Source organism: Rhinatrema bivittatum, unplaced genomic scaffold (assembly GCF_901001135.1).
Source record: "Rhinatrema bivittatum unplaced genomic scaffold, aRhiBiv1.1, whole genome shotgun sequence".
Lineage (NCBI taxonomy): Eukaryota > Metazoa > Chordata > Amphibia > Gymnophiona > Rhinatrematidae > Rhinatrema > Rhinatrema bivittatum.
In genome coordinates, this window is record NW_021821134.1 from 72990 (window position 1) to 100809 (window position 27820).

Consider the following 27820-nt stretch of genomic DNA (forward strand, 5'->3'; position numbering starts at 1 on the left):
CACAGGTTCTTCAAACAGCAGTGTTCTTCAGGTGCCAGCAACATTAATAGTGGAAGTTAGCATGAGGCCTGTGAGCCAGCACAAACTAACAGGCCCTGTAGTGATCCCACCCTCCCATGAGTTTCCATGGTAATGGGAAAGGCCTGCTCGAGGAGGGATCAGAGCCTGTAAACTTGCACTGGCTCAGGCCTTGTGCTGATTTTCATTACTAATGTTGCTGCTACCTGCAGATCACCATTGGGCTTGGGAGCAGCCATAAGGGAGGTCTGAGTGTGCATAGGCCAGTAGAGACTGCCTCTGCTCCTCTCTTTCCACATAGCACAACCACTGAACTTACCCAAAAGAAAAATGTTACCCCTTTCAGCTGCCTGCCCTCTTTTTCCATCAGTTGTCATCCAACTGTGGCCCGGGGCCAAAGGAAAATGTTGCTGTTGATCCTGGCAGGGAGGCTGTTTGGAGAAGGAGCTGCTTGAAGGGATGGATCAGATGCAGGAAGGTTTTGAGGGTTCAGTCAGCTGGAGAGGGATTAGCGATGGAGGTTGAGAGAAGAGGGAATCAGAAGATTAATCGGGGAAGAGGAGTTGGGGATGAGAGAAGGACTGGAAATGAGTCTGGGAGATTTGAGAGAGAGGATGGGAGATGAGAGAGAGGATGGGATGAGGAGGGAATGGAAGATAGGGAAAGAGTGAGGGGATGACAAGAGGGGTCAGTAGGTGGTTAAAAAGGACTTGGGGGCGAGAGGGAAGCAGCTAGGGGGATATAAAAATGGCTGGAGAGGGTGAGAGGGGATAGGCTGGGGAGGTGAAAGAAGCTGGGAAGAAGAGGGGCTGAGGTTGAAAAAGGGGTTCTGCTGGAGGAGAGGAGGTTAAAGCCCTCAGGAAGGGCTGGAGATTAAGAGAATGGATCGACTGGTGAGGGTGGAGGTTGAGAGGCAGAATCAGCTGGAGTGCAGGGAGGGTGGAGCGACCATTGGAGGGGGGACTGCATCCTTATTAATTTGTTGTGGTTGTTTTCGGGGGTCATAAGAATTTTCAAATGTGAAAATGGGGTCATATTGGCTAAATATTTGGGAAGCCCTGGCCTTGTGAATTTGACACTCATCAGTGCTGTTGTAATCACTGCTAAATACAAGAACTATGAACTGGGACTTAAGTGTCTTGCAATGCTAAGGGTCTTGAAAGTTATCTTTCACTCTGCTCAGGGATGCCTGACCACTCTGATCTTATAATGATATAGGGATATGAGGAGTAAATACTACATTTGTGATATGGCTTGTTGATCATCTGGGATATACCAATCCAGGGGTTGCAGTCAGATTGTGATTGTTTATATGTATACAAAAATATTTTTATAGAAAGGTTGCAGACTCTCGGAAATAGATTTGAAAGCAGGATATGTACTGTTTTACAGATTCTATCATACAAAATATGTGCCATCGTAAATACAGGGTTTAGTGGTGACAGCCACAATGGGTAGTATACAACTGCTACAGCAAGGCCTGTGGCTTACATCTAGGGTGGCCACCTACGCTCCTCATGAGCCACAAGCAGTTCTGTTTTCTGGATACTCACAGTGAATATGCATAAGATAAGGTTAGCATACAATGGAGGCAGGGCATGCTAATCCATCTCATTGCATATTCACTAAAACTGTATTCTTTCTGCAGCTTTATTCCTGTACCTGCTGCAACTTGAGCACTACTAGTGTGTTGTATTTTTTAAACTGTTACTGCATGGAAAAATATATCCTAAATAGCTAAACGTTTCAGTGTGTTTTTATGGTCAGGAAACTAAGCAGGGCAAGTTCTGACATGAGGGTAGAAACAAAAAAATCATTTTATCCTTGAAATGCAAAGAGGATATTCAGAGGGAATGCCACCTGCTCAGATCTTAAATCTGCTCTTTGTTCTTGTGCAGTGATTGCCTAAACCTGACTTCATGATCCCAGAGCCGGCTGGGATTTCAGGATACCCACAGTGAATATGCAGGAGATATAATTTTGTTTATACTGGCTCTCTAGTCTAAGTACATATTTCTCGTGTGTATTCATTACGGGTATCCCAAAACTTGAGTGGCAGTGGGGTCTCGAGCACAGGCTTGGGGAACCCCTGTTATAGTGCTCCTCCCCTCCACCCCTTCCCCTCTCCTCTTAGATTTCTCTCTTGGCACTGAACGTTTTTGATCTGTACGCAACTGCAAACACCATCACGTAAGAAGCACGGCCCTGCCATGTGATCGTGTTGCTTCTGCTGTTTCCTTTCCAGCAGGTCTATCCAGTAAAGTGCGGCCGCGTTTACCCCGCTCCTAACCCGCATTCTACTCACTTTCCGGCCGCGTTAGCCCTTCCTGCGATCCCGAATCCCCTTTAACCTACTCCTACCGTGTCCTAAAATCCCCGGGCAACCCCTTCCTCACGCGGCATGTATATTGCATGCAAACGAGCGAATTAGCTATTCCCTAGCATCCCGTAACCCGCGCCCCGACTATCGCTATCTTTCCCTGCAGTTTTGTCGCGCGTTTAACCTGCTAACTTACCGCCTACCCTTACCCTTGCGGTAGAGGCAGGGGTAAGGGTAGGCGGCAAGCTTTCCCCCAGCCCCCGCTCACCTGCCCCGGCCGCGATCATGGGTGCCGGTCTCCGGGGCAGCCCCAGTCCTCTCCCCTCCTCCCGAAGCAAAAAAAAAAAAAAAAAAGCGAAAAACACGTAAAAGCAAAAAGTAAGTCGCTTCGCCGCTTCACACTGTCAGTGTCTCTTCTTCCCTCCTCCCGGAGTAAGGCTGCTTTTCGCGCCCTGCTTCGGGAGGAGGGAAGAAGAGACACTGACAGTGTGAAGCGGGGAAGCGACTTACTTTTTGCAGGCGTCCATCTTCGCGAGCAGCTGGAGGCAGGAGAGGTCGTCCGATGTCCGGAGGGGGGTGCAAAAAGTAAGTCGCTTCGCCGCTTCATTCTGCCAGCCCCTTCTTCCCTCCTCCCGGAGCAAGGCTGCTTTTCGCGCCCTGCTTCGGGAGGAGGGGAGGGGGGACTGGCCAGTCCCGACTTCCTGGTATCTGTCATTTCAAATGACATTTGAAATGACAGATACCAGCGTGGCGTGAAGCGTTAGGCCCGCGCACCCAGGATACTGTATAGGCGCTCTATCCAGTAAAATGGGTTGCGTGGGCCTAACGCTTCACAGACCCTTCTTAGACGCGGTTTACATTTGCATGAAATTATAGTTCAGGATCGAGCGGTAGGTGAGCTGCACTGTGCGTGCGGCAACCGCGGGTGCGCCGGGCACTAACGCAGCTCTTCCTACCGCTCGGTACTGGATAGACCTGCAGATTAGTTAGTTCTTAATGATACAGTAAACGTCCTCTCTTTTTCAGAGTTTCAATGGCAAATATTCCAAGTAAGGCCAAACTAGAATTCTGTATTGGTACGTGAATTTTATCATTTAAATGGTAGTGTTCACAAAGTGGTCATGCAGGGCTGGTAGCAGGACCTTTTGGGCCCCTTTCCACACGTGTGAGTGAGCCCTCACAATCCAGTACTTCTGGCAGCCGTAGCCAGAAAGATGTTAAAATAACTTTCTTTACCCCCTTCCTCCTTTAAAGTTATTTTCTCTATTCCTTTCTTCTCAGTTTATTTTCATTTTTCATATTACTTTTCCATTGTCAATCCTTCTAAAGCCTGGAGAAAGCCTTTGGGGTGCCCTGTCTTGGTTTCCACAGTAACATAGTAGCATAGTAAATGACAGCCGATAAAGACCTAACTGGTTCATCCAGTCTGTCCAGCAAGTTGTTTAGGGTTGTAACTGCCACTCCGAGCAGGTTACCTTCATGCAGAAATGTTACAGCAAAAGTTACCACAGTTTTCTTCATTTCCATTGGCTAGAGCCATGAGGGATCCTCTGTGCTTACTCCAGACCCTTTTGAATTCTGTCATTGTTCTTGTCTTCAAAACACAGAAAACGGAGAAGGAAAATTGCACTCCATAAAAATCATCCACACATCAAGGGAGATGCAAAAAAATGAATACAGTCCATACATGAACCGGGGACCCGGTTGAAAACTATCTGTGTTTATGACAGATGAGCAATGGAGTTGCCGTATTAAGTGAACTAAAATATTAAAATTTGAAATATATTTCATTACAAATTTGTTCATGTATGGACTGTATTCATTTTTTGCATCTCCCTTGATGTGTAGATTGTTCTTGTCTTCACCACCTTTTCTGGGAGGACATTCCATATATTTACCACCCTTTCTGTGAAGAAATATTTTCGGAGTCTTCCCCTTGGAGTTTCATATCATGACCCCTTAGTTCTACAGCTTCTTTTCCATCAGAAAAGATTTTGAGTCAAGTGCAACATCAATACCTTTCAGGCATTTAAAGTCTGTATCATATCTCCCCATCTCTTCTCTTTGCCAGGGTATACATGTTTAGAGCTTTCAGTATCATCTCATATGGCTTTCAGTGTAGATCCCTCACCATTTTCATCGCTTTTCTCCTGGACCACCTCCATCCTGTCTCTGTCCTTTTTGAGATACGGTCTCCAGAAATGAACACAGTATTCCAGGTGAGGCCTCCCCAATGACCTGTACAGAGGCATTATTGCCTCCTTTTCCCTACTGGTTTTGCCTCTATGTAACATCCCTCTGGCCTTAGTCAACACCGTATCACGTTGCTTCGCCACCTTCAGATCATTGGACACTATCACCCTGAGGACTCTCTCCTGGTCCGTGTATATCAGACTTTTGCCCCTCGCAGTACATACAGCTGCTTTGGATTTTTGCACCCCAAATGTATGACTCTGTACTTCTTGGCATCAAATCAAGTTTTCTTAGATCACATCTCATTTCTTGATCTAATTCTCTAGTCCAGTGGTTCTCAACCAGTGTGTCGCCAAGAACATGCAGGTATGCCGCCACACTTCCTGTTCCCCTGCTGACCCAGCTGCTCCCCCTACCCAAGTGAAATAGGTCCTCCGCCCGGGCGGAACGCGGCAGGACAGCTGGAGTCAGCGGCACCGGCATGGTCTCTTCTTCCCGCGGCCCGGAAGAGGAAGGGGTGAGCAGCGGGTGCGTGCGCGGGAAGAAGAGACCATGCTAGTGCGCTCGGCATCGGCCCGAAGAAAAGAAGAGGCGCGGCCTGAGGATTGAGCCACGCGGCTTGGAGAAAAACAAAGAACGTCGTCAACCCCTGCGGCCGATGGGACTCCTTTCTCCGCGAGGGCTGAAAATGAAGTAGGTTGCTGCCGCCTTTAGGGTTAGAAGTGGAGGAGGCTGCTGCTGCCGCTAGTTCGGGGGAGGGGGGAGAGTGAGTGAATGAGCAAGCATGTGTGTTTGAGATCCTGTGTATGTGTGTGTGAGTGAGAGCATGTATGTGACAAAAACTGAATTGGAAACCGCAACAAGCCAGAGTCTCTGTATGCAGTGCAATAAACAAAAAAAAGAAACATCACCCATCCTTATAAAACAAATCAAGAAATATAAAATCAGAAGCAGTAAAACCATACTAACAAAAAGAACAGATTATTTCAAAACAGCAGATGAATGAAATATCCAAAAATTAAAAACTTATATAAAAAATTTCTAGATACCAATAAAATATTTCAAAATAGCAGACACAAAGACCCAGTAATAAAAAATAATGATACAAACAATTTTTTGATCTGCATACCTGGGAACGTTTGATATCCAGGTGCCCTGAGATTGTTTTGAATTAGCAGGAGGAGGGATGGTTTGCTTGCAACTTTCTCCTCTCTTTCTCTCTCTCTCACACTGGTTCTCAATCGCTCACATGTGCTTTTTTTCTCTCACTTATATAGGCTCTTAATTACACATTTACACATATGCTGTCTATCTTTTCAGGCTTACACACACACAGGCTTTCAATCACACACATACATGCTGTCTTTTTCTCTCATACACAGAGTCTCATTCACATGCTTACAAACATGCTCTCTCTCTTTCTCTCATTTACACACAGGCTCTCAATCACATACTCACATGCTCCCTCACCTAAACCAGCTCTCAATCACACACAGACACACATGGTCTCTCTCTCTCATTTAAACACAGGCTCTCAATCACATACTCACATGCTCCCTCACCTAAACCAGCTCTCAATCACACACAGACACACATGCTCTTTCTCATGTGAAAGAGAGTATGTTAGGTTCCATATTAGGAGCTACCACCCATGAAAAAGATCTAGGCATCATAGTAGATAATACTTTAAAATCGTCGGCTCAGTGTGCTGCAGCAGTCAAAAAAGCAAATAGAATGTTGGGAATTATTAGGAAGGGAATGGTTAATAGAACGGAAAATGTCATAATGCCTCTGTATCGCTCCATGGTGAGACCACACCTTGAATACTGTGTACAATTCTGGTCGCCGCATCTCAAAAAAGATATAGTTGCGATGGAGAAGGTACAGAGAAGGGCAACCAAAATGATAAAGGGGATAGAACAGCTCCCCTATGAGGAAAGGCTGAAGAGGTTAGGGCTGTTCAGCTTGGAGACGAGACGGCTGAGGGGGGATATGATAGAGGTCTTTAAGATCATGAGAGGTCTTGAACGAGTTGATGTGACTCGGTTATTTACACTTTCGAATAATAGAAGGACTAGGGGGCAGTCCATGAAGTTAGCAAGTAGCATATTTAAGACTAATCGGAGAAAATTCTTTTTCACTCAGCGCACAATAAAGCTCTGGAATTTGTTGCCAGAGGATGAGGTTAGTGCAGGTACTGTAGCTGGGTTCAAAAAAGGTTTGGATAAGTTCTTGGAGGAGAAGTCCATTAATGGCTATTAATCAATTTTACTTAGGGAATAGCCACTGCTATTAATTGCATCAGAAGCATGGGTTCTTCTTAGTGTTTGGGTAATTGCCAGGTTCTTGTGGCCTGGTTTTGGCCTCTGTTGGAAATAGGATGCTGGGCTTGATGGACCCTTGGTCTGACCCAGCATGGCAATTTCTTATGTTCTTACGTGATTGAGAGCCTGTGTGTAAATGAGAGAAAGAGAGAGCATGTTTGTAAGCATGTGAATGAGAGTCTGTGTGTGAGAGAAAAAGACAGCATGTATGTGTGCGATTGAAAGCCTGTATGTGTAAGCCTGAAAGGATAGACAGCATATGTGTAAATGTGTAATTAAGAGCCTATATAAGTGAGAGAAAAAAAGCACGGGTATATGTGAGCGATTGAGAACCAGTGAGAGAGAGAGAGAGGAGAAAGTTGCAAGCAAACCATCCCTCCTCCTGCTAATTCAAAACAATCTCAGGGCACCTGGATATCAAACGTTCCCAGGTACGCAGAGCAAAAAATTGTTTGTATCCTTATTATTTTTTATTACTGGGTCTTCGTGTCTGCTATTTTGAAATATTTTATTGGTATCTAGAAATTTTTTATATAAGTTTTTAATTATTGGATTTTCCATTCTTCTGCTGTTTTGAAATAATCTGTTCTTTTTGTTAGTATGGTTTTACTGCTTCTGATTTTATATTTCTTGATTTGTTTTATAAGGATGGGTGATGTTTCTTTTTTTCGTTTATTGCACTGCATATAGAGACTCTGGCTTGTTGCGGTTTCCAGTTCAGTTTTTTCTGCATGCTTCTAGTTATGCGTTTTAGTCTCTTTATTCTTTGTTAGGTGATGGTCAGCCATGTGATTCAGGTGAGGTTCTCTGCTGGCGAGTAGTATGTGTAGGGCTCTACAGCATCCTGAGCTGGTCCATTTTCCTAATAGGAGATGTATTGGTGTCTTAAGGCCTGGTATAATATTTTCAGTGTTGCCTTTTCTTAGGTAAGATGGTTACTGTTAAGTGCTAGAAATTGGTGCTGATTTGGTGTGGGATGTTTACTGTTTATGCAGTTTCTGTTCAGACAGAATATGTATCTTTTCCTTGTGTCATTCTTAACAATAAAAATAATACTGGACCTTTATTTTTTATTTCTGTCGTGAATTGTAATGAGCAGTGTGTCACACATGTGAACGTGGTCTGTCAGGTGTGTCACGATGGGAAAAAGGTTGGGAACCACTGCTCTAGTCACCCAATCAAAAATCTATCAGATTTGTCTGACAAGATCTTCCTCTGGTAAAACCATGTTGTCTCAGATCATGCAGCCCCTATCTTTTATTTTTTATTTTTTTAGAAATATCTCCATTAGTTTTCCCACCACCGAATGGGCTGTAGTTTCCAGGCTCTTCCCTGCTACCACTTCTGTGAAGCAGGACTGCCATGGCCCTTCTCCAAACCTGCAGCACCACTCTCGTTTCCAAGGATCTATTGAACAAGTCTTTCATCAGACCCACCAGCAACTCTCTGAACTCCTTCAGTATCCTGATGTATTTCATCCATCCCCATGGCCTTGCCACTTCTAGTTTTGCTAGGCCCTCCCAACCCTCTCTTCTGTAAATGGAATAGCACCTACCCCACCTGCATCCATGCTGGTACCAACCAGCATTGGTCCTTCCTCAAGGTCTTCTTTAGTGAACATCGGAATAAAGTGTTTAATATTTCTGCTTTTTCCTCATTTTTCTCCACACTATGACTCTTGTCTCTTTTCAGTTTTTCAATACACCTCTGGCCTTCCTCCTTTCTTTGATACATCTTACTTTACATCTTTGGCGATCATTTCTTCCACTCGAGCTTTTGCTACCTGGGTGGGGGGTTTTTTTTGTCTCTTTCAGCTTCACCAGATATTCTTCCTTGTGAACCTCTCTTTGAGTTCCTTTGTACTTTTTGAAAGCTGATCTTTTTGTCTTTTTTTTCAATAGAGAACTTGATCTGTTTTCTTTTCTGCTTCTTTTCTTCACTTTTCTTACATAAAGATGTTTTGCCTTTGTTATCTCTCTCTCTTTAATTTATCCCACTGTTCCACTTCTCTTATCTCCTCACAGCCTTCTAGCTCCTCCTCAAGGCATTTCCCCATTTTAACATAGTTTCCACTTCTGAAATCCATGATTTTGATCTTTGTGTGAATTCTTTTCGTCTTAGCTGCTATATCAAACCATACTGTCTAATGATCACTGGCGCTCAGATGGGCACCTACCTCTCTTTTCCCTCATAAAGATTTGTTCCTGTTACAGCTCCTTTAAGTTTGGTGCACTGTTCTACTTTGCCCATCTTCTCCCAGCCTTTTCAAGGAATAGCCCCATTTTACCAAAGTTCATATTTTTGAAATCCAGGACTCTGATCTTCAAGTGAATTTTCTTCAATTTGGCTGTTATATCAAATCACATTGTCTGATGATCACTGGTGCACAGGTGGGCACTTACCCGGACAGTAGAGATACCATCTCCATTTGTGAATACCAAATCCATTATTGCTACTACCCAGATTTGTTTATTTGTTTATCCTGCTGAATATAGGAGACAAGTTAGTCTGCTAACCTTAGCCGGATAACTTGTCCACTAACTGCCCTACAGAATATGGACCTCGTTGTGTTTCAGATGTGTATGAGGAGGGATGGAAACAATCAAAGCGATTCTTATTTTTGTTGGTGGTGCCAAAGGTTTGGAATAGTCTTCCTCTGGAGATAAGGCTTATCAAAGATGATTTACTTGTAAGGAACTGCTTATGTGTGAACCCCTCTTGCTGTAATGCAGCCTTGTAGATAGTCCTGAGACCCATGCCAGCAGCGGATGAGCGAGTGTTGGCACGGGCCACACCATGACTAAGTACAAAAGTCTATTCAAAGACATGGCTGTGGTTGAAGCCAGGCAAAAACAAGACTGAATGCTTGAGATAAGGCTGATGTCATGAGGCAAGGCTAACGGCTTGAAACAAGGCTGAAGACTGCAGAAGAGCCACAGGCGAAGATTGACGCAAAGCTGAAGGCTGACAAGATGGAACCAGGCAGAATCTGAAGGCAGAAACCATGCTGAAGGGCTTGAGCAAGACAGAAGACTGAAACCAGAAGGTGCAGGAACCAGTAGACCTCCTTGCTGAGGCAACAAATCTAAGTCCAGGCAGGCTATGAAGTCTTGAGCAGGTGACATCATCATCGGGGTGAGTACCCGACTCTCCTGCCAACGTGTGCCAAATCGTGTGCACTGATGAGCACGCACGCCCTAAGCGTTTCTTCTCCGGGTCCTAGTATCACATGCGTCACTGTCCAATGGGGGCTCCCTGCCGTACGGTGAACATCCACTGCCGAGGAGTCTGGGAAGGCAGCTGGATTCTGACATTACTATTCCAGAAAAAAAGTAAAAGCATGGAGGTTGTGTAGTGCTTTTAGTTGAAGAGTGGCAAGGAGTGCATTAATTGAATGGATTGTACTTATATATTGGAGGGAAGTTGTTTTTGGGTCAGCAAGAATTGTGAATATTTGATAGTATTTCATTTGTAATTGTAAGTTTTGTTTTTAATGTATGTATGCTTATGTGCTTGATTGTATTATTCTATGTTTATATTGCTTTGGGTAATTTTGGAGGAAATGTGATTCATAAACTTAAGGAAATAACTCTACTGCTCTATAGTTTATATCCACTGGGGGGGCAGGGTGGGGATGGGATGTGAAACAGACACTCACAAATATCTTGCTTTTATTAGGTTACTGTGAATATTTGAATACCAAATATACGTTTTCTCTAATCTTAAATGAAATTCCTGAGAATTTATGGGCCATGAATGGTAAGTGCTGGATTTTGATACTTAACTATTCTGTGTTGGTGATGGAGAGACGAGAAGAGCGAATATGGTTTGCAATAGGAGTGATATTAGAACATCCATTGGTAAAATAAATAGAAGTCATAGGGCTCTGCAGTCCAGTGCACCTTGACCTTGGTTTGATATGCTCTGTGGATTGGTGCAATGGTTTGGTGGATGTAATGTGCTTTTCATTGCACATCTGTCTTTCTCTTGTCATGCTGTAGTGTTTAATTAGTGTAGTAGAATAGCAGTAGTCCAACACTGATTTATTGCACATTATTACTTGCAGTGTCATGAATGTATGGAAGTGTATTGTTAATTGTAAAGGTTAATGTGTGTGTATGAGCCTTTTCTGACTGGCAGCCCTGCGTAAATTATAAGAGCCTGAGCCCAGTAACAATCAGTATCTCAGCTAAAATGATTTACTGCTACAAACTGACTTGGATCCAAGATACTGCTGTTGTGTTTAGTGAGAAATACAAAAATCAATATGATCTCAAAAGAGAACGGTGATAAGGGAATGAGCAAGGCTTCTGTAGCGACAGCATCCTCATGGCTACCAGGAGACAATCTCATAGCATCTGCCTGCTGGAGTCAGATAGAAAAAGCTTAATAAGAGATTATTTTATCTTGAAAATAAGTGTCTCTCTTGTTTTGATTTGTATTTTGGATGTTTTTGGTTTGGTACTTTTTTGGCTTTGCAGTTGTCTCCTGCTTCTTCTGGGCTTCCAGCTGAATTTGCCTTTATGAGCCTTTTACGCATTGCTATCTGGGGAAATCTCCCTTTCATCTCCTATCGAAGCGTGGACGGCAGTTCCCTGTGGAACCGGTAATAAGGGCGCTTTTATCCAGGCAGTAGATGCTGTTGCAAGATGGCTGGTATTCCCTTCATGGGGCTGTTCCTACAATTTTTGGAATTTATTTGGAAGGGGATTAGGTTTTTAGCCAAACGATGCTCAGGTCGATTGACGGCATTGTTAGTATTAAGGTACAGTAAATCCCTGTCCCAAAGATCTTACAATCTAGGTGGGTACCTGAAACAGTGGAAATGTGAAGGCTCCATGGTCTGGTTTCGGTCTTCCTCCTGGAACACAGCCTGCGCGTGGGTAGCCACGTACCCTCTTTAATTAATTTCCATGCTGAGGTCTGGCATGGCTTCTAAGGTTTCTATAGGAGCTCCATCCTCCCGGGTTTTTACAGCTTCCTCTGTTTTCTTAAGTTCAGGAAGTGGTGACTGCTCTCTCCTGGTTTCCTCTTCTAACTCCAATTCTCTCTAAATTATTTTACCTGTGAGCCTACTGGGATTGCTGGATTGGCCCCACCCAGTCCCATAACTCCCAGTTGGTAACTGGAAACTTGAAAAATGCAGTCCATGGCAGGTCTTTCTCTATTCTAGGATTCTGAGCTTCAGATGAGTCCTATTTGGTAGTTTCAGGGGTTTACTGTATAGCAGTTGTTCTCAACCTTTTTTCTGTCGGGACACACCTGATAGATGGTTCTCACATGCGTGACACACTGAACACGTGACAGTCACAAGGCTAAATGTACACAGGATGCCGACCCTCGGCAATGGGTATAAAGCAGAACTAGAACATTCCCTGTACAACTCATCATACAAAAAAAGATATGGTGTTATCTCAGTAACAGCAACACAAACGTCCTCTATTACCAAGCACAGTAGCCCTACTTATAGACATCAGTTTACCACCAATGCATGTCCTAGTGAGAAAACACAACAAATAAAGAGATTTATTTTACTAGCTGACAGGCCGATTCAGTAAAGGTCGGGGGAGAGCGGGCGAGCGCCCAGGCCACTCTCCCGTGTGCGCGATTCAGGGGGGGAAGAAGATACAAATGGGGGCCGGCGGTAAAAAGAGGCACTAGGGACACTAGCGCGTCCCAAGTGCCTCCTTTTTGACAGGAGCGGCGGCCGTCAGCGGGTTTGACAGCCGACGTTCAATTTTTCCTGCGTCTGTTCTCAAGCCAGCTGACAGCCATGGGTTCGGAAAATGGACGCTGGCTAAATTGAGCGTCCGCCTTCCGACCCGCGGGTCGTGGGCAGATTAAAAAAAATTTTTTTTTTAAATTTTAAATTTTTTTTTACTTTTGGGGCCTCCGACTTAATATCGCTATGATATTAAGTCGGAGGGTGTACAGAAAAGCTTTTCTGTTCACTTTCCCAGTGCCGGCTGAACTTAACACCTGCCTTTGGGTAGGCGTTAATTTCTGAAAGTAAAATGTGCGGCTTGGCTGCACATTTTACTTTCTGTATCGCGCGGGAATAACTAATAGGGCCATCAACATGCATTTGCATGTTGAGGGCGCTATTAGTTTCGGGGGGTAAAGCTAGCGCGTTGAAAAACGCGCCTCCAAACCCGGGCTAACATTTCGCTCCACCGAATCGCACTGTATCGGCCCGAATGCTAGTTAAATACCTCACCTCGGTCTCACACACACACAGAACTGACCTTCACCAAATACAGAAAGGCCATAAATTACAAATATGGAGACACAAACTGGAATGGAAACCTAAAAGAGCCACGCTGCATGCAGTGCAAACCTGGAGAATAGGAAACAAAGGTGGTGGTTTCATATAATATTTGAAGTGGGAACCGTCCAGGTTGTCCTAGCCTTTTGTATAATCATAAACACACCGACCCCCCTCCTCTGGTGTTATCAAAATTGTGCCACAAACAATAGAATTTGTTGTTTACTATTTTAATGTGCAACCTCAATCAATTTGTCTGCTCATGCTGTGCCATTGATGGCACATTGCCCTGTGTTTTTTTTCTCTCTTATTTTAGTTATTTATTTAGTAGATTTATATCCTGCACAATCCAAGGTACTCGGTGAGTTAAACTTAACATACATAATAAGGTAATACAACATAATGTGCACAATAAAATACAAATAAATTCAATATCATAAAAAAATAATAAGACAGATTAACATAACAATTAACCTTGATGTCATCTGTGACTCCGCTCTCTCCTTACATACTTTGATTAGATTGTAAGCTCTTCTGAGAAGGGACTTTTCTCTGATATGTTTTTGTATAGTGCTGCATACATTAAGTAGCGCTCTCTTTAGTGATAAATAATAGTAAGTAGCAATGACTCCTGCTGCTCAATCAACTACAAGTATGCAGCTTAGATTTGGTTTTATCTCAGATACAGATATCACTGTCATGGAAACGGAGCTTTTTATTAGTTAGGGCAGTTGTAACATTTATGGCTCTTTTTTTTTTTTTTTTTAATAGTTGACCTCTGTTACAGGCGTGCATGCTTTAACCACTTGCAGGCTGGACTATTGCAACTCTCTATATAGTGGCTCACCACAAAAAAACAAACAAACATCACAAAGCAGGTTACAGTTAGTACAGAATGCTGCTGCCTGTCTAATAACCGGCACAAGATATTTTGAAAGGATTCCGTCAATACTAGAAGAGATACACCGGCTGCCGGTTCAGCGCACCCTGTTTAGGATATTGTGATTAGTGTGTAAGGTTCTCAAGGGAGCAGACTCATCTTATTTGAAGGATAAATTAACCCTGTGCCTCTTCTTGCTGCTTATGCTCTGCGAACGACGTGGTTTTTAGAAGTGCCCTCGTTGTCTTTAATGATACTAACAGCAACAAAGGGTAGGGCCATACCATGTGTGTGTTCATGCTTACAGAAAATTTTTTTTTTACCAGAGACTGACAGTCACTTGAATTTTAGAAGGTTTATTACAACCTGGCTAAGTAGATTTTTATGAATTTGACCAATTTTTTCTGTTTTGGTTTTTTTTTATAAGAAATTTTAAGGTTTAGTACTGTGTTCCATGATGGTTTTACTTTATTTTAAATTGTTTTATTATGCCTTTTTATAATCTTGTGGTTTGATTCTTTTACTGTGATTTACGAGATGTTTAATTATTATCCTGGCATAGGTTAATGTTCACCTGGAGTCTCTGTCATTGCATGAGGCAGTAAGGTGGACATACTGAATGGGCTTCACAGTCCATACCTGCTGGGCTTCACTTTTTAAGTCTTCTTGGCACTTTTTCCTTCCCCTCGGGGCCATTTCACACACTCTTTGCCAACAGATTTTTTTTCTTTTTTACTGGTCCCTTTATAAAACTATTTTAGAATAAGCTGTAAGTCCTACTGAACATCCAAGTGTCAGTAGTAAGAAAGTGCTTTTTTTTTTTTTTTTTTAGCATCGTTAACATTTTTAACCTGCAAAACCAACTCTTTAAATGCTCTGAAATCAAGTTCAGCACAGGGTGTAGCATCTGCATGATTTTTCTAGACTATTTTTACAAATCTTCAGTAGTATGTAATTTTAGGTCTGTGTACACTTTAAAGATTCATAATTTTTTTGTTCTCTTTTTCAGAATGGCAACCAAGATAATTCCCTTGACATGCTGGGAACAGATATTTGGGAAGCCAATACCTTTGATTCCGTAAGGTAAGTAAAAAAAAAACCAAACAAAAAAAAAAGCAAAAGCATGCTTTATGTTATCCTAGTGCTGCTACTCTTCAAGGTGTGCTACCTGGGTTGATATAGTGGGAAAGTATCAGTTTTGAGAAGCAAGATCCTACTATTGTAATGTTAGTTTTGTAATCTATATAAGGAACAAGTGTCTGAAAGGACAGAGATTGTGAGATCATGTTCTTGGTATTACTGTGGTAGGCCATGCGTAGTATACTGCTGTCCACCTGGTCAAAATGATGAGACGGACAGTGAAATGCCAAGACTTTAAAGCTAACAAAACTGGTAGTGTAGTAATAATGGGAGATTTCAATTACCCCAATATTGATTGGGTAAGTGAAGTATCAGGTCATGCTAGAGAGATAAAGTTCCTGGATGGAATAAATGACAGTTTTATGGAGCAATTGGTTCAGGAACCAATGAGAGAGGGAACAATTTTAGATCTAATACTCAGTGGAGTGCAGGATTTGGTGAGAGAGGTAACAGTGGTGGGGCCACTTGACAATAGTGATCATAATATGATCAAATTTGAATTTTATTTATTTATTTGAGTGTTTTATATACCGTCATTCCTTGTGAAAAACACTAGTTCAAAACGGTGTACAGGGTTGGCACTCACAAATGTAAGATGAGTTACAAAGATAGGTATGTACAAAGATGACAAGGTAAACACACTAAACTAAGGATATACTACATAGGCAAACACATAAGAAGAAACATAATATGAGACCATAATTAATGACTGGAAGGGGGACAGTAAGTAAATCCACGGCTCTAGTGTTAAACTTTCAAAAGGGAAACTTTGATAAAATGAGAAAAATAGTTAGAAAAAAGTCGAAAGGTGCATCTACAAAGGTAAAAAGTGTGCAAAAGGCAAGGTCATTGTTAAAAAAAAATACCATCCTAGAAGCACTTTCTGATATTGGTCAAACAAGTCAATGATAACTGGCACACTATTTCATGGTCGACCAACAAACAACAATATGTCAAATGCGAACAGAGCAGTCTTAAGGGGGTGACCGTCCTCACTAATCCCGCTGAAATTCTTTTCCCCTCTGAGACGGATGGCAAAGAGTTCCAGAGCTAATACAACTAATAGGGGAGAGAAGGGACAACCCTGTCGAACCCCGCAGTGTAGAGGGAAGGCCTCAGTGGGTGTGCCATTAAGCAGGATAGTAGCGCTGGGATTACTATAGAAGACCTGTAACCATTGGAGATATTCACCCGTAAAGCCATTTCTCTCCAGCGCCCAAAACAGGTAATCCCAAGATAGTGAATTAAAGGCCTTTTCGACATCTAAGCTAAGGATCAGGGCTTCCGCCACGTCCTGATAACTCAGTGCTGCCATGAGACGTCTTACATTTCGCACTCCCTGGCGGCCCTTGACAAAGCCAGTTTGGTCTTCATGAATAAGTTGGGGTAAGATAACATTGAGCAGAGATGCCAAGACGGTCGCTAAGATTTTCACATCGACATTAATTAACGATATTGACCGATAGGAGCCTACCTCTAAAGGGATCCTTTCCCGGCTTAGGAAGTACCACAATGACAGATTGATTGGAAGCTGCTGAGATACCATTGGTGTTTAACATAGTGTAGTAGTTTTGCAAAGGGGATAGAAGGGTAAACCTCAAAATTGTATAATATTCAAAGCCGAGGCCGTCCTGGCCAGCAACTTTACCCAGTTTCAAATTTTGAATCAAAGAACAAATTTCATGATAGGACTGTTTAGCGCAGTGATATGGTCTGTTGTTAGGCGAGGCCACTGAACTGCATGAAACGGAGAGTTTGCGGTTTCCATATCCATAGGTTTAGACCGATACAGCGACTTGTAGTAGCTTAGAAACCGAGCCGCAATAGCCGTGGGGGCAGTCTCGTGTATACCCCTACCATCTTTGATACCCATTATGGACACCTTCTGCCCCTTAGGTCATATTAAGTGTGTCATAAAATGACTGGCCCGATTGCCATGTTTGTATAACTGATAATGGTAATATTGCACCCATTGATGAATTAAGCATTCCAAAGCCTCCCGGGCCCTGTCCATCGGAGTTTTGTCTTCAGCTGTCATAGTTGCCACCCCAGCTGATTTCAGTGAGGACGATGCCTCTTATGACCCCTGAGGTGATGACACCTCCGATTCCTCCTCTGAGGACTCCGAGGGCCTTCCCTTGGACCAGTCTCCCTCAGAGGAAAGATGGAGGTCCCTGCCCGAGGACTTAACCTTTGCAGGGTTTGTTCGGGCCATGGTGGAAGCCATTGTGTTCCAGTGGATGACGAAGGAAGACACCAGGCACAAAATGCTGGAGTCTTGGAGCTTATGCTCTTTTCTTCTGGAAAACTTCCATTTTTTGGTTAATTGTCTTTTTCTTCTTGTGCTGGGTCCCTCTCTGTTGCTTCTGCCTTAGTCAGTCTTGTGGTGGTATAAGTCTTCAGTTTGTGAATGCTCTGAAGAAGGTTGTGGCTGTCTCAGTCCACAAAATCAAGGAGCTGCCCCTGAGAATTTAGAAACACCCCCTCACGGTGCCACCTGTAGATAGGAAGGCAGCTGGGGTGTACCTGGTCCAGCATACTATTGGCTTTGAGAAACAACAGCTCCCCCACCAGTCAGTGGTGGTTGAGTCTGCGCTTAAAGAAGGCCAAGTGCTCCCGGACCCATGCCTCAGCTCCCCTGGGGAGGGAACACATGGTGCTGGATATGCTGGGCAGGAAGGTCTTTCAGGGTGCCATGCTGATAGCCCAAATTGCCTCCTACCATCTCTATATGACTCAGTATTCCCATAACCTCTGGAAGCAGGTTTGGGAGGTGGCGACAGACTGTCACAACAGCAGCAAGAGACTTTGCTGGTGGTTGTACAAGAGAGCCTTCAGTACGGGAAGCATGAGGTGCGTTCCACCTACAATGTGCTTGAGATGGCAGCAAGAGTTGCAGCTGCTGAGATTGGCACCCGCAGGATAGCTTGGCACTGGGCCCCAGACCTCCGGCCAGAGGTGCAGGAGAGGCTTGCTGACTTGCCATGTACTGGCGAAAATTTCTTTGGGGATAAGGTGAAGGATGCGATGGCTCAGTTGCGAGACTACCATGAAACCATCACGAGATCCTCCAGCACCTTTCTGCCAGTACTTCTGACCCATCATCTTCAGCCAGGAGGTTGGGGCAGCACAACCCAAGGTGCTCTTTCTATCAACAGCAGAAGTATTACCTGCCAGTGTCTCGCTCCCGCCTGCAGCAGGTGAGCTCTCGGGGACGCTCTAGGCAATAGTGAGCTCCAAAGCCCCATCCAGCGCTCCAGCCAAGCCCTGCTATGGATTTTTTGACTGCAGGGGAGGGAGCAAAAGCCAGCCGCCCGTTCCTGTGCAGTGGGACCCTCCAGTCGGTGTTCGGCTACGATTCTTCACAGATCGATGGACTGGTGTCACCTCAGACCAGTGGGTTCTGTCCATCATACGATGGGGATACAGGCTGAATCTATTGGGTATTCTGCCAGATTCTCCTCAGAACCCCTTTTGGGGGCCAACAGTGTGTCAGGAGATCCTCTAGGTGGAGCCCTTCACCCTAGTAACAGCCAGGGCCGTCGAGCCTGTTCCACCAGGACAATGGGGATGGGGTTTCTACTCTAGGTATTTTCTGATTCAAAAGAAAACTGGGGGTCTCTGTCCCATCCTGGATCTGAGGGCCTTGAACAGATTTTTAAAAAAAGAAAGGTTCAAAATGGTCTCTCTGGGCACCCTGATTCCCCTCTTACAAATAGGGGACTGGCTATGCTCCCGCAATTTGAAAGAGACCCACATCGAGACCTTCCGAAGTCATAGGAAGTATCTTAGGTTAGTGGTGAGTGAACTCCACTTTCAGTACAGGGTGTTACCATTTGGTCTGGCCTCCGGACCATGGGTTTTTACTAAGTGCCTGGCCGTGGTGGCACATTTGCATAGGTTGGGAGTGCAGGTTTTCCCCTACCTGGACAATTGACTGATCAAGAGCACTACCTAGGTAGGGGTGACATGTTCCTTGCGTTTGACCATCCAGACGCTGAAGTCATTGAGGTTCATTATCAACTACCCGAAATCTCATCTCAGCCCATCACCTCAGCTGGACGTCATCGAAGCCCTGCTGGACACGACTTAGGCGAAGGCCTTTCCATCCCACATCAGAGCACTGACCTTGGTGTTCCTTGTGGGGGTAGTGCAGCGGAGCCTGCGGATCTTTGCAAGGCAAATGTTGAGGCTGTTAGGGCACATGGCCACTACCATCCATGTTACTCTCTTTATGTGATTGCATATGCGCAGGGCCCAATGGACCCTGTTGTCACGATGATGTCAGGCCACCCAGGGCCTCTGGGTTCGCATCCGGGTTATGCCATCTCTCCAGGCCTCTTGTCCTGGTGGGGGGACCTGTCTGATCTGAAATGAGGGGTGTCATTTCAATTTCCCTCTATTCAGGTTGTCCTTGCCATGGACGCGTCCAACCTGAGGTGGGGGGGCCCATGTGGAAGAGCTCCACACCCAAGTACTGTGGTCTGCCCAGGAAACACAATGACAGATCAACTTCCTGGAGCTCTGGGTGATCAGGTACGCTCTCTGGTCTTTCAGAGATTGGCTAGTTAGCAAGGTGGTCCTGATCCAAACCAACAACCAGGTTGTCATGTGGTATATCAATAAGCAGGGGGGCACGAGATCATTCCTCCTATGTCAGGAAGCGGTCCAGATCTTGTCCTGGGCCCTGTCCCAGGGAATGGTGCTCCGAGCCACATATGTGGCCGAAACGGAGAACATGATAGTGGACTGGTTGAGTCAAGCCTTCAAGCACCATGAATGGTCCCTGAACCAGGTGGTGGCAAACCAGATTTTTCATCTCTGGGGAATCCCGGACATGGATCTGTTTGCATCCCCCTGCATCAGCAAGGTGGCTTAGTTCTGCTCCCTATACCAGGCAGATGACACTCCAGTCTCTGATGCCTTTACTTGCAACTGGGGCCAGGGCCTTCCTTGCGTGTATCCTACGATCCTTCTAATGATGAAGTCTCTCTTGAAGCTTCGTCAGGACTGGGGGACTATGATCCTCATAACCCCTCATTGGCCAAGGCATATCTGGTTCCTGCTCCTATGGGATCTCTCCCTCTGGGAACCGATCAGCCTGGAACTTCCCCAGAACCTCATCACTAAGGATCAGGGCAGGCTGCAGCAACCCAACCTCCAGGCCCTGTCTCTCATGAGGTTGATGTTGAGAGGTTGATTCTGTGGCTCCCTTGACCTCTCAGATGATGTGTCTCGTTCGGGTCTTGGTGGCTTCCAGAAAGCCTTCCACTAGGAAATCTTATGGGCTGAAGTGGAGGAGGCTTTCAGTGTGGTGTAAGCAACATGGCCTGGATCCCTCTCACAAACTGCTTGATTACCGTATTTTTTCGCTCCATAAGACGCACCTGACCATAAGACGCACCTAGGATTCAGAGGGGGAAAATTAAAAAAAAAAAAATGTGCTAAACCGGCTCTGTCCCCGGGCTTCTGTGCATCTTATGGAGCAAATTAGGGGAGTGCATGACATTTTTTTTCTCCCCATTTTGTTTTCGGGTCTGGGGAGGGCCATTTCGGTCCACTCCCCAGATCAGAAAACTTTTATTTTTCTAATTCTGTGGGAACCCCCCCCCCCCCAAAAAAAAAACCCCATCCCAACTCTTTAAATTAATTAACAACCCCCCACCCTCCTGACCCCCCAAGACCTTCCAAATTAATTAAATACAACCCCCACCCTCCTGACCCCTCCCCAAGATCTTCCAGATTGACTACAACCCCCCACCCCCCTGACCCCCCCAAGACCTGCCATAAGTACCTGGTGGTCCAGCGGGGGTCCAGGAGCGGTCCGGGAGTGATCTCCTGGACTTGGGCCGTCGGTTGCCAGCAATTAAAATGGCGCCAACGGCCCTTTGCCCTTACTATGTCACTGGGGTCGACCAATGCCAGCGGTAGCCCCTGTGACATAGTAAGGGCAAAGGGCCGTCGGCGCCATTTTGATTGCTGGCAGCCGATGGCCCAAGTCCAGGAGATCGCTCCCGGACCACTCCTGGACCCCCGCTGGATCACCAGGGACTTTTGGCAGGTCTTGGAGGGGTCAGGAAGGGTGGGGGGTATAGTAAATTAATTTGGAAGGTCTGGGGGGGTCAGGAGGGGGCAGGGGTTTTTGTTAGATTTTTAATTTTTTTTATATTCGCTCCATAAGACGCACAGACATTTCCCCCCCACTTTTGGGGGAAAAAAAGTGCGTCTTATGGAGCGAAAAATACTCTTCCATCTCTTGGGGGCTAGTTTGAAAATGAACTTCGTTAGGGTGCACTTGTGCATGATCCACCAAGGTGTGGATGTTTAGTGCAGCCTTTAGTGGAACGGTTTATGCAAGGCCTGATCCAGTTGAAGCCTCCCTCTGTGTCTTGGAACCTCAGCATGGTGTTGGCTCAGCCGATGAAGGCTCTTTTCGAGCCGCTGAACTCCTGTGCCTGAAATACCTGGAAGGTCATCTTTTTGGTGGCAGTCACTTCAGCAAGCAGAGTCAGTGAGTTTCAGGCATTGGTGACTTATCCTCCATACACGAAGTTCTTTCTTTCATTCATTCATTCATTCATTCATTCATTCATTCATTCATTCATTTATTTATTTATTTATTTATTTATGGATTTTTATATACCGGTCTTCTTGCATTGGATGCAAATCAAATCGGTTTACATTGAACAAATGAACTTGCTTGAAAAAGCATTACATATAACAAGTAACAAAGAGCATATAATGCAGAACATATAGGACATTTAAAATAAAATGGAAATTGAAGTATTCATCTTATACAGATGCCTTGCAGAAAGTCCAAAGAGGATTGGAAATTGAAATTAGGTTAGCTGATGGTTGTATCGAAAGAAATTGGGCTAATAGCACAATAAGTCATAATTGCCAAGGGAGGTAGACTATAAGTAGTCAGGGAAATGCTAGGCTGAAAAGCCAAGTTTTCAGTTTTTTTTTTGAAGGACTGCTGGCAGGGGTCCTGTCTGAGGTCTGGTGAGAGTGAGTTCCAATGAGAAGGACCTGCAGTGGAGAGAGCCCTATTCCTTAGCGGAGTTTTGGCTTGAGGGACAAAAAGGATGCCTTGATAAGCTTTCTTATTGGTCTCTTGATTTGTTGGTGCGAAGCTGATAGGTAAGATCAATTGGACCTAATTTATTTTAGGATTTGTGTATGATGGTCAGGGCTTTGTAGAGGACTCTGTATTTAATTGGAAGCCAGTGGAGTTTTTAGAGAATGGGTTGTGATGTGGTCTCTCTTATTAGAGTTAGTCAAGATCCTGGCTGCTGAGTTCAGCAACATCTGTAAAGGCTTAATGGAGATGTCTGGAAGGCCAAGTAGCAAGGTGTTATAGTAGTCCACTTTGGTGAGGATGATTGATTGAAGAACAAGACGGAAATCGTGTGAGTATAAAAGGGTTTAAGCTTTTTCAGAACTTGTAATTTGAAAAAGCACTCTATAGTTGTGTTATTTACAAATCTTTTGAGGTTCAGCTGATTGTCCAAAAGCACGCCTAAATCTCTTATGTGGGAAGTGTTTTTGAGGTTGTCCAGGATAGATGTAATGGGATTTAGATTGGTGGTAATGGGATTGATATTGGAGGTAATGTCTTTTTGTGGTTGACCGATTATAATGGAAGATGTCTCTCTAGAAATGTAGTTGTCTTCCTGGGAGATGAGGTATTCAGTTTTTTCCTTGTTGATAACTAGATTAAGTTTCATGACGAAGTGGTTTTCTGTGCGCACTCTTAAGTTCCTGCCCAAGGTGGTGATGGAGTTCCATCTTAACTGCAGCTTGGGGGTCATGCAAGGCTCATTCTGTCAGAGCCATGGCGATTTCAGTGGTCCACTTGCGGGCAGTTCCTATGGACCAGATTTGCAAGGCTACAACGTGGAGTTCTCTCCACACGTTCGCCTTTCATTGCTATTTGGATAGGGCTGGCCGACGCGACAGTAGTTTCGACCAGTCCATCCTCAGGAATCTCTTTCAGCTCTAAACCTACCTATTCCTGCCTAGGGCCCTTTTTTTTGGGTTCAGTTTGTTTCCCTCTGTTACCAACAGCACCAGTGTTGTTGTGCCTGTTGGCACTTGGTTTGGTGTCTGTTGGTCCCTTTGTTTTAGGGGACAGCCTGTAGCTAGGGATTTACCTGTGTGTGAGGACTACCATCCTGCTTGTCCTAGGAGAAAGCAGAGTTGCTTACCTGTAACAGGTTATCTCATAGGTCAGCAGGATATTAGTCCTCATGAAACCCGCCTGCCACCCTGCATAGTTGGGTTTCTCCTATGTTTGTAATTTTATTTTTTCGTAATTCTATGTTACGCGCTGAAGAGGGACCCCGCGTGGACACATGGATTAAGGCATGCTGGGCATGCTCAGTATCCAAGTCAAAGTTCTAGAAATTTTGACAGAAGTTTTCTGTGCCAGGCTCCATCTGATGATGTCACCCATGTGTGAGGACTAACATCCTGCTGTCCTAGGAGAACACCTGTTACAGGTAAGCAACTCTGCTTGCTGAGCTACCCAAGAGGATGGAGTATAATGGGGAAAGATAGAAACTGTCCTGGATAAGCAGTTATATCCTAGATAAGGAGTGTGGACAGGAAATACTGGACAGGATGAGTCAATTGGTCTTTCTCTGCCATCATCTACTATGTTACAGGTCCAAAAATCATTTTTTTCCATTCACAGTTCTTCTTTTGCCTCTTATAGATAATTTCCATGTTCTGTCATCCAGCTACTGAAGTTATTTATATTATTAACTTGTTCTAGTTTTGTCCATAGTAATATTTCTATACTGTTGCTATTTCTTTACTAATTCATAATTTTTTGTCATCTTAAGCTTCAAGTTCATTCCTAGACCTTACAGGTAATGCACAGTCTAGAGCAATGGTTCCCAAACCCTGTCCTGGAGGACCCCGTAGCCAGTCAGGTTTTCAGGATATCTACAATGAATATATATGAGATAAATTTGCATGCATATTCATTGTGGATATCTTGAAAGCCCACCTGGCTGGGGGGGAGGGTGGTCCCCCAAAGAGATCTATAATTGAATAAAATTGGGGAGAGAATGCATCCTTGTTTTATTCCTCTTTAAGTCCTCATTCTTTAAAATGTCTTGCTCATGGTTATAACTTCAACAAAACCTAAATCCAGGTGCCTCGACGAGGGATAGAAAATGAAAGGTCTAGGACTCTCAGCATGAGGCATTGCTCGACTGAGGTAGAGAAAAGTCTGCATTGCCCCTTGTTAAGTGCTTACTGCTCTGCCTCTGGGCTTTCTCTAGACTGTACATATGTGACTGCTCTTTGGTTAGCGTTGGTCTCTTGGATACTGCACATTGAAAGATGTGAGAGATGGGGAGCAAAGAACGCCACGAGGGAGGAAAAAGCTGCTACTGTAAGCTGTAGCCAGAGCTCACCAAAGGGCAACTGGGGAGTGTGTTCAGACGTGTGAGTTTGCGCAGCTTGTGCCACAGTAATAGTCCTGACTTTTATTGTTCTCTGTCTCTTCTCTGCAGCGGCGCAACGTGGGGATTTACAGCCGGAAAAACTCGACTTTACACAGTTTCATCGGAAAGTGCGCAGTGCCCCTAAGCACCGCTGCCTCACATAGAACAGAGAAGGTAAGGGAGTCGGCTTTATTTGTTGGTGGGGAAATTCATGTGTGGTGGGAGGGAGGGAGGAAAGTGGAAGGTGTATGTGGACAGAGTTTTGGCTTCAAAGAAAATTGGTCTGGTTTATTTCAGGTCGGAGAGTGACCGTAGAGATGCTTTCTCTTGCATATAGTTTTGTATGTATATGTATAAATATGTTTATATTTACATACACATATACCGTCCCCCCTTTAGGTCACTAGTTCAAATGCAGCTCAGGTTTGATAGTATTTGAAAGTCAGTACTACTTGGAAACTGTTTGGTCTTGGCCTACTTCCCATTGACAGACACCTGCATCACATTGGAAAAAAAAAAAAATCGCAATTTTCCACTAATTGAAAATCTGAGTAGTGGCGTCAGCTGAGATGTCAAAGCTGAATTCCCTTCTCCCTCCTAGATGTGGTCCTCCAGGGCAGGGTGCATGCCTGTTGGTAGGGACAGTGTGCGGGAAGCTTGTATTGCTGGTAAGTACCTTTGCTCTACCTGTTTTGTGGATAAATGGAGGACTTCTGTTTCCAGTGCTGTCAATCCAGCCTCTTTCATGAGCCTTAAATTCACAATTGAAATTTGAAGGGGAAAATTATATCCCATTCACACATGAAAAAATTATTACGGAATGAAAATACTGGAGATAACATACCACTTTGAAAGATGTAGAACTGTTTTCAGGGGTACAGTATATACGCACACCTGGAAACTCTCTTGAGTTTCACTTGGAGACTCAAGGGATTGTGTAAATTTCAGGGTATTAGGGAGGGGGAGAAAGCTCCTGGCAGAAGCCTCACTTCCCTCAGGTAACATGCAGGGAACAGGAAGGGAAGAGACTGGAGAAAAGAGCAGAGCAATTGTTTTCTGCTTTGATGCGTCTTTTCCAGTATTGCGCCATCCCCTCCTGCCCTGTTCTAAATGGTGGGCATCACTTTAGATTTAAAAAATGTTTTTGTTTGTATTTGTAAAACTTTTATTCCTTATCGTCCATGCCAGACCAGTCCAGATATGTGGGTTATGTCCTCCTGCCAGCAGATGGAGACAGAGAATTATAAGCTCAAAGCTGAGTTTACTCCCTCTATAAAGATCTGGTGTTGCCTTGAGCTCTTCAGTATTTCTCTGTCTCCAGCAGATGGTGTAGACTTATGGACTGGTGTTGCAGCTACAACTAGACTCCTCTCGAGAAGGCTTTAGGGCCAGGTTCCTGGAGGAGCATAGATTGAGTTCTGGGGGTACTCCAGGATATTGTCTTGTTGGACTGATTCTCCCTTCCTCCTTAAGAACCGACACAGTTGGAGGTTTGATTTTTTCACCAAGGGATCAAGCTCTAGGTGGTCCCCAGTGGCTTTGTTTCCTTGGTGGGTCCAGTAGCAGGAGCTATTGACCAGGCTCCTAGGTCAACATTCTTTTGGACTGATTTTCCTGGTAGAGTGGGTGCCTTGAAAGAAGAGGAAAAGAAATAAATCGTGCAGCACAGCCTCTTCCTTGACCTGCCTTTCAGTCTCCTGTGCTGAATTTGAACTGTATCAGGGGCTAGAAGACAATCACCCACCCCTCTCCCTGCCTCCACTGTCTTCTGATTTCTTTGTGGTGGTGGTGGTGGTGGTGGGGGGGGAGGGAAGACAGGCCCTAAAGATAAGTCATGGCGGCTCAGCATTTCAACCTGTGTTCTGTCTGGCTTGCAATCAGACAGGAGGTTGCTTGCTCTGCCACAAGCAAAACTGCGTGGGTTCCCCATTTCAAGCCCTGGCACATGGAGCAGGGCCTGGACAGTGTGCCTGTTTTGGCAGGATTAGCAGCCATTTTACTGCTGCTTTGAGCCAAAAAAAAAAAAAAAGAAAAGATGATTATAAAAGTAAGTTAAACACACCAAGCTCTCTTCCCTCTCATCGTTGAATGGAGAAATTCTATGAGGGGGCTCCGGATTTATCCTCCGGCACAGCTCCAGTTCCCTATGGAGTTATTAATGCAGCAGGTGACATCCAAGCATGTCAGAGATCCTCTCTCTTGCTTCCTCCGCTAGTGGAGCGCTTGAGGGAACAGCCCTCCCTACTACCCAAAGAAAGCTTCCTAGAAGCGCTTTTAAGAGCAAATTAAGCTACAGACTGGTTAGCCTGACTTCAGTGCCAGGAAAAATAGTGGAAAGTGTTCTAAACACATCAAAATCACAGAACATATAGAAAGACATGGTTTAATGGAACAAAGTCAGCATGGCTTTACCCAAGGCAAGTCTTGCCTCACAAATCTGCTTCACTTTTTTGAAGGAGTTAATAAACATGTGGATAAAGGTGAACCGGTAGATGTAGTATACTTGGATTTTCAGAACGCGTTTGACAAAGTTCCTCATGAGAGGCTTCGAGGAAAAGTAAAAAGTCATGGGATAGGTGGTGATGTCCTTTCGTGGATTGCAAACTGGCTAAAGACAGGAAACAGAGAGTAGGATTCAATGGGCAATTTTCTCAGTGGAAGGGAGTGGACAGTGGAGTACCTCAGGGATCTGTATTGGGACCCTTACTTTTCAATTTATTTATAAATGATCTGGAAAGAAATATGACGAGTGAGATAATCAAATTTGCAGATGACACAAAATTGTTCAGAGTAGTTAAATCACAAGCAGATTGTGATAAATTGCAGGAAGACCTTGTGAAGACTGGAAATTGGGCATCCAAATGGCAGATGAAATTTAATGTGTGAGATAGTGCAAGGTGATGCATATAGGGAAAAATAACACAAGCTATAATTACACAATGTTGGGTTCCATATTAGGGTGCTACAACCCAAGAAAGAGTTCTAGGTGTCATAGTGGGTAATACATTGAAATTGTCGGTTCAGTGTGCGGCGGCAGTCAAAAAAGCAAACAGAATGTTGGGAATTATTAGGAAGGGAATGGTGAATAAAACGGAAAATGTCATACATGCCTCTATATCGCTCCATAGTGAGACCGCACCTTGAATACTGTGTACAATTCTGGTCGCTGCATCTCAAAAAAGATATAATTGCGATGGAGAAGGTACGAGAAGGGCTACCAAA

The 27820-nt window shown here is 44.5% G+C and overlaps 1 protein-coding gene across 1 annotated transcript in view; it reads left to right on the plus strand.

Moving 5' to 3' along the window:
* LOC115082483 (CBP80/20-dependent translation initiation factor-like) overlaps positions 1-24743 on the plus strand; it is a 44763-nt gene extending 20020 nt beyond the window's left edge. The window contains exons 4-5 of the mRNA XM_029586705.1: positions 15010-15083; positions 24668-24743. Coding sequence (XP_029442565.1) covers positions 15010-15083; positions 24668-24743 — 150 coding nt within the window. The remainder of the gene's footprint in view (positions 1-15009; positions 15084-24667) is intronic.
* The last annotated feature ends 3077 nt before the right edge of the window (positions 24744-27820 follow it).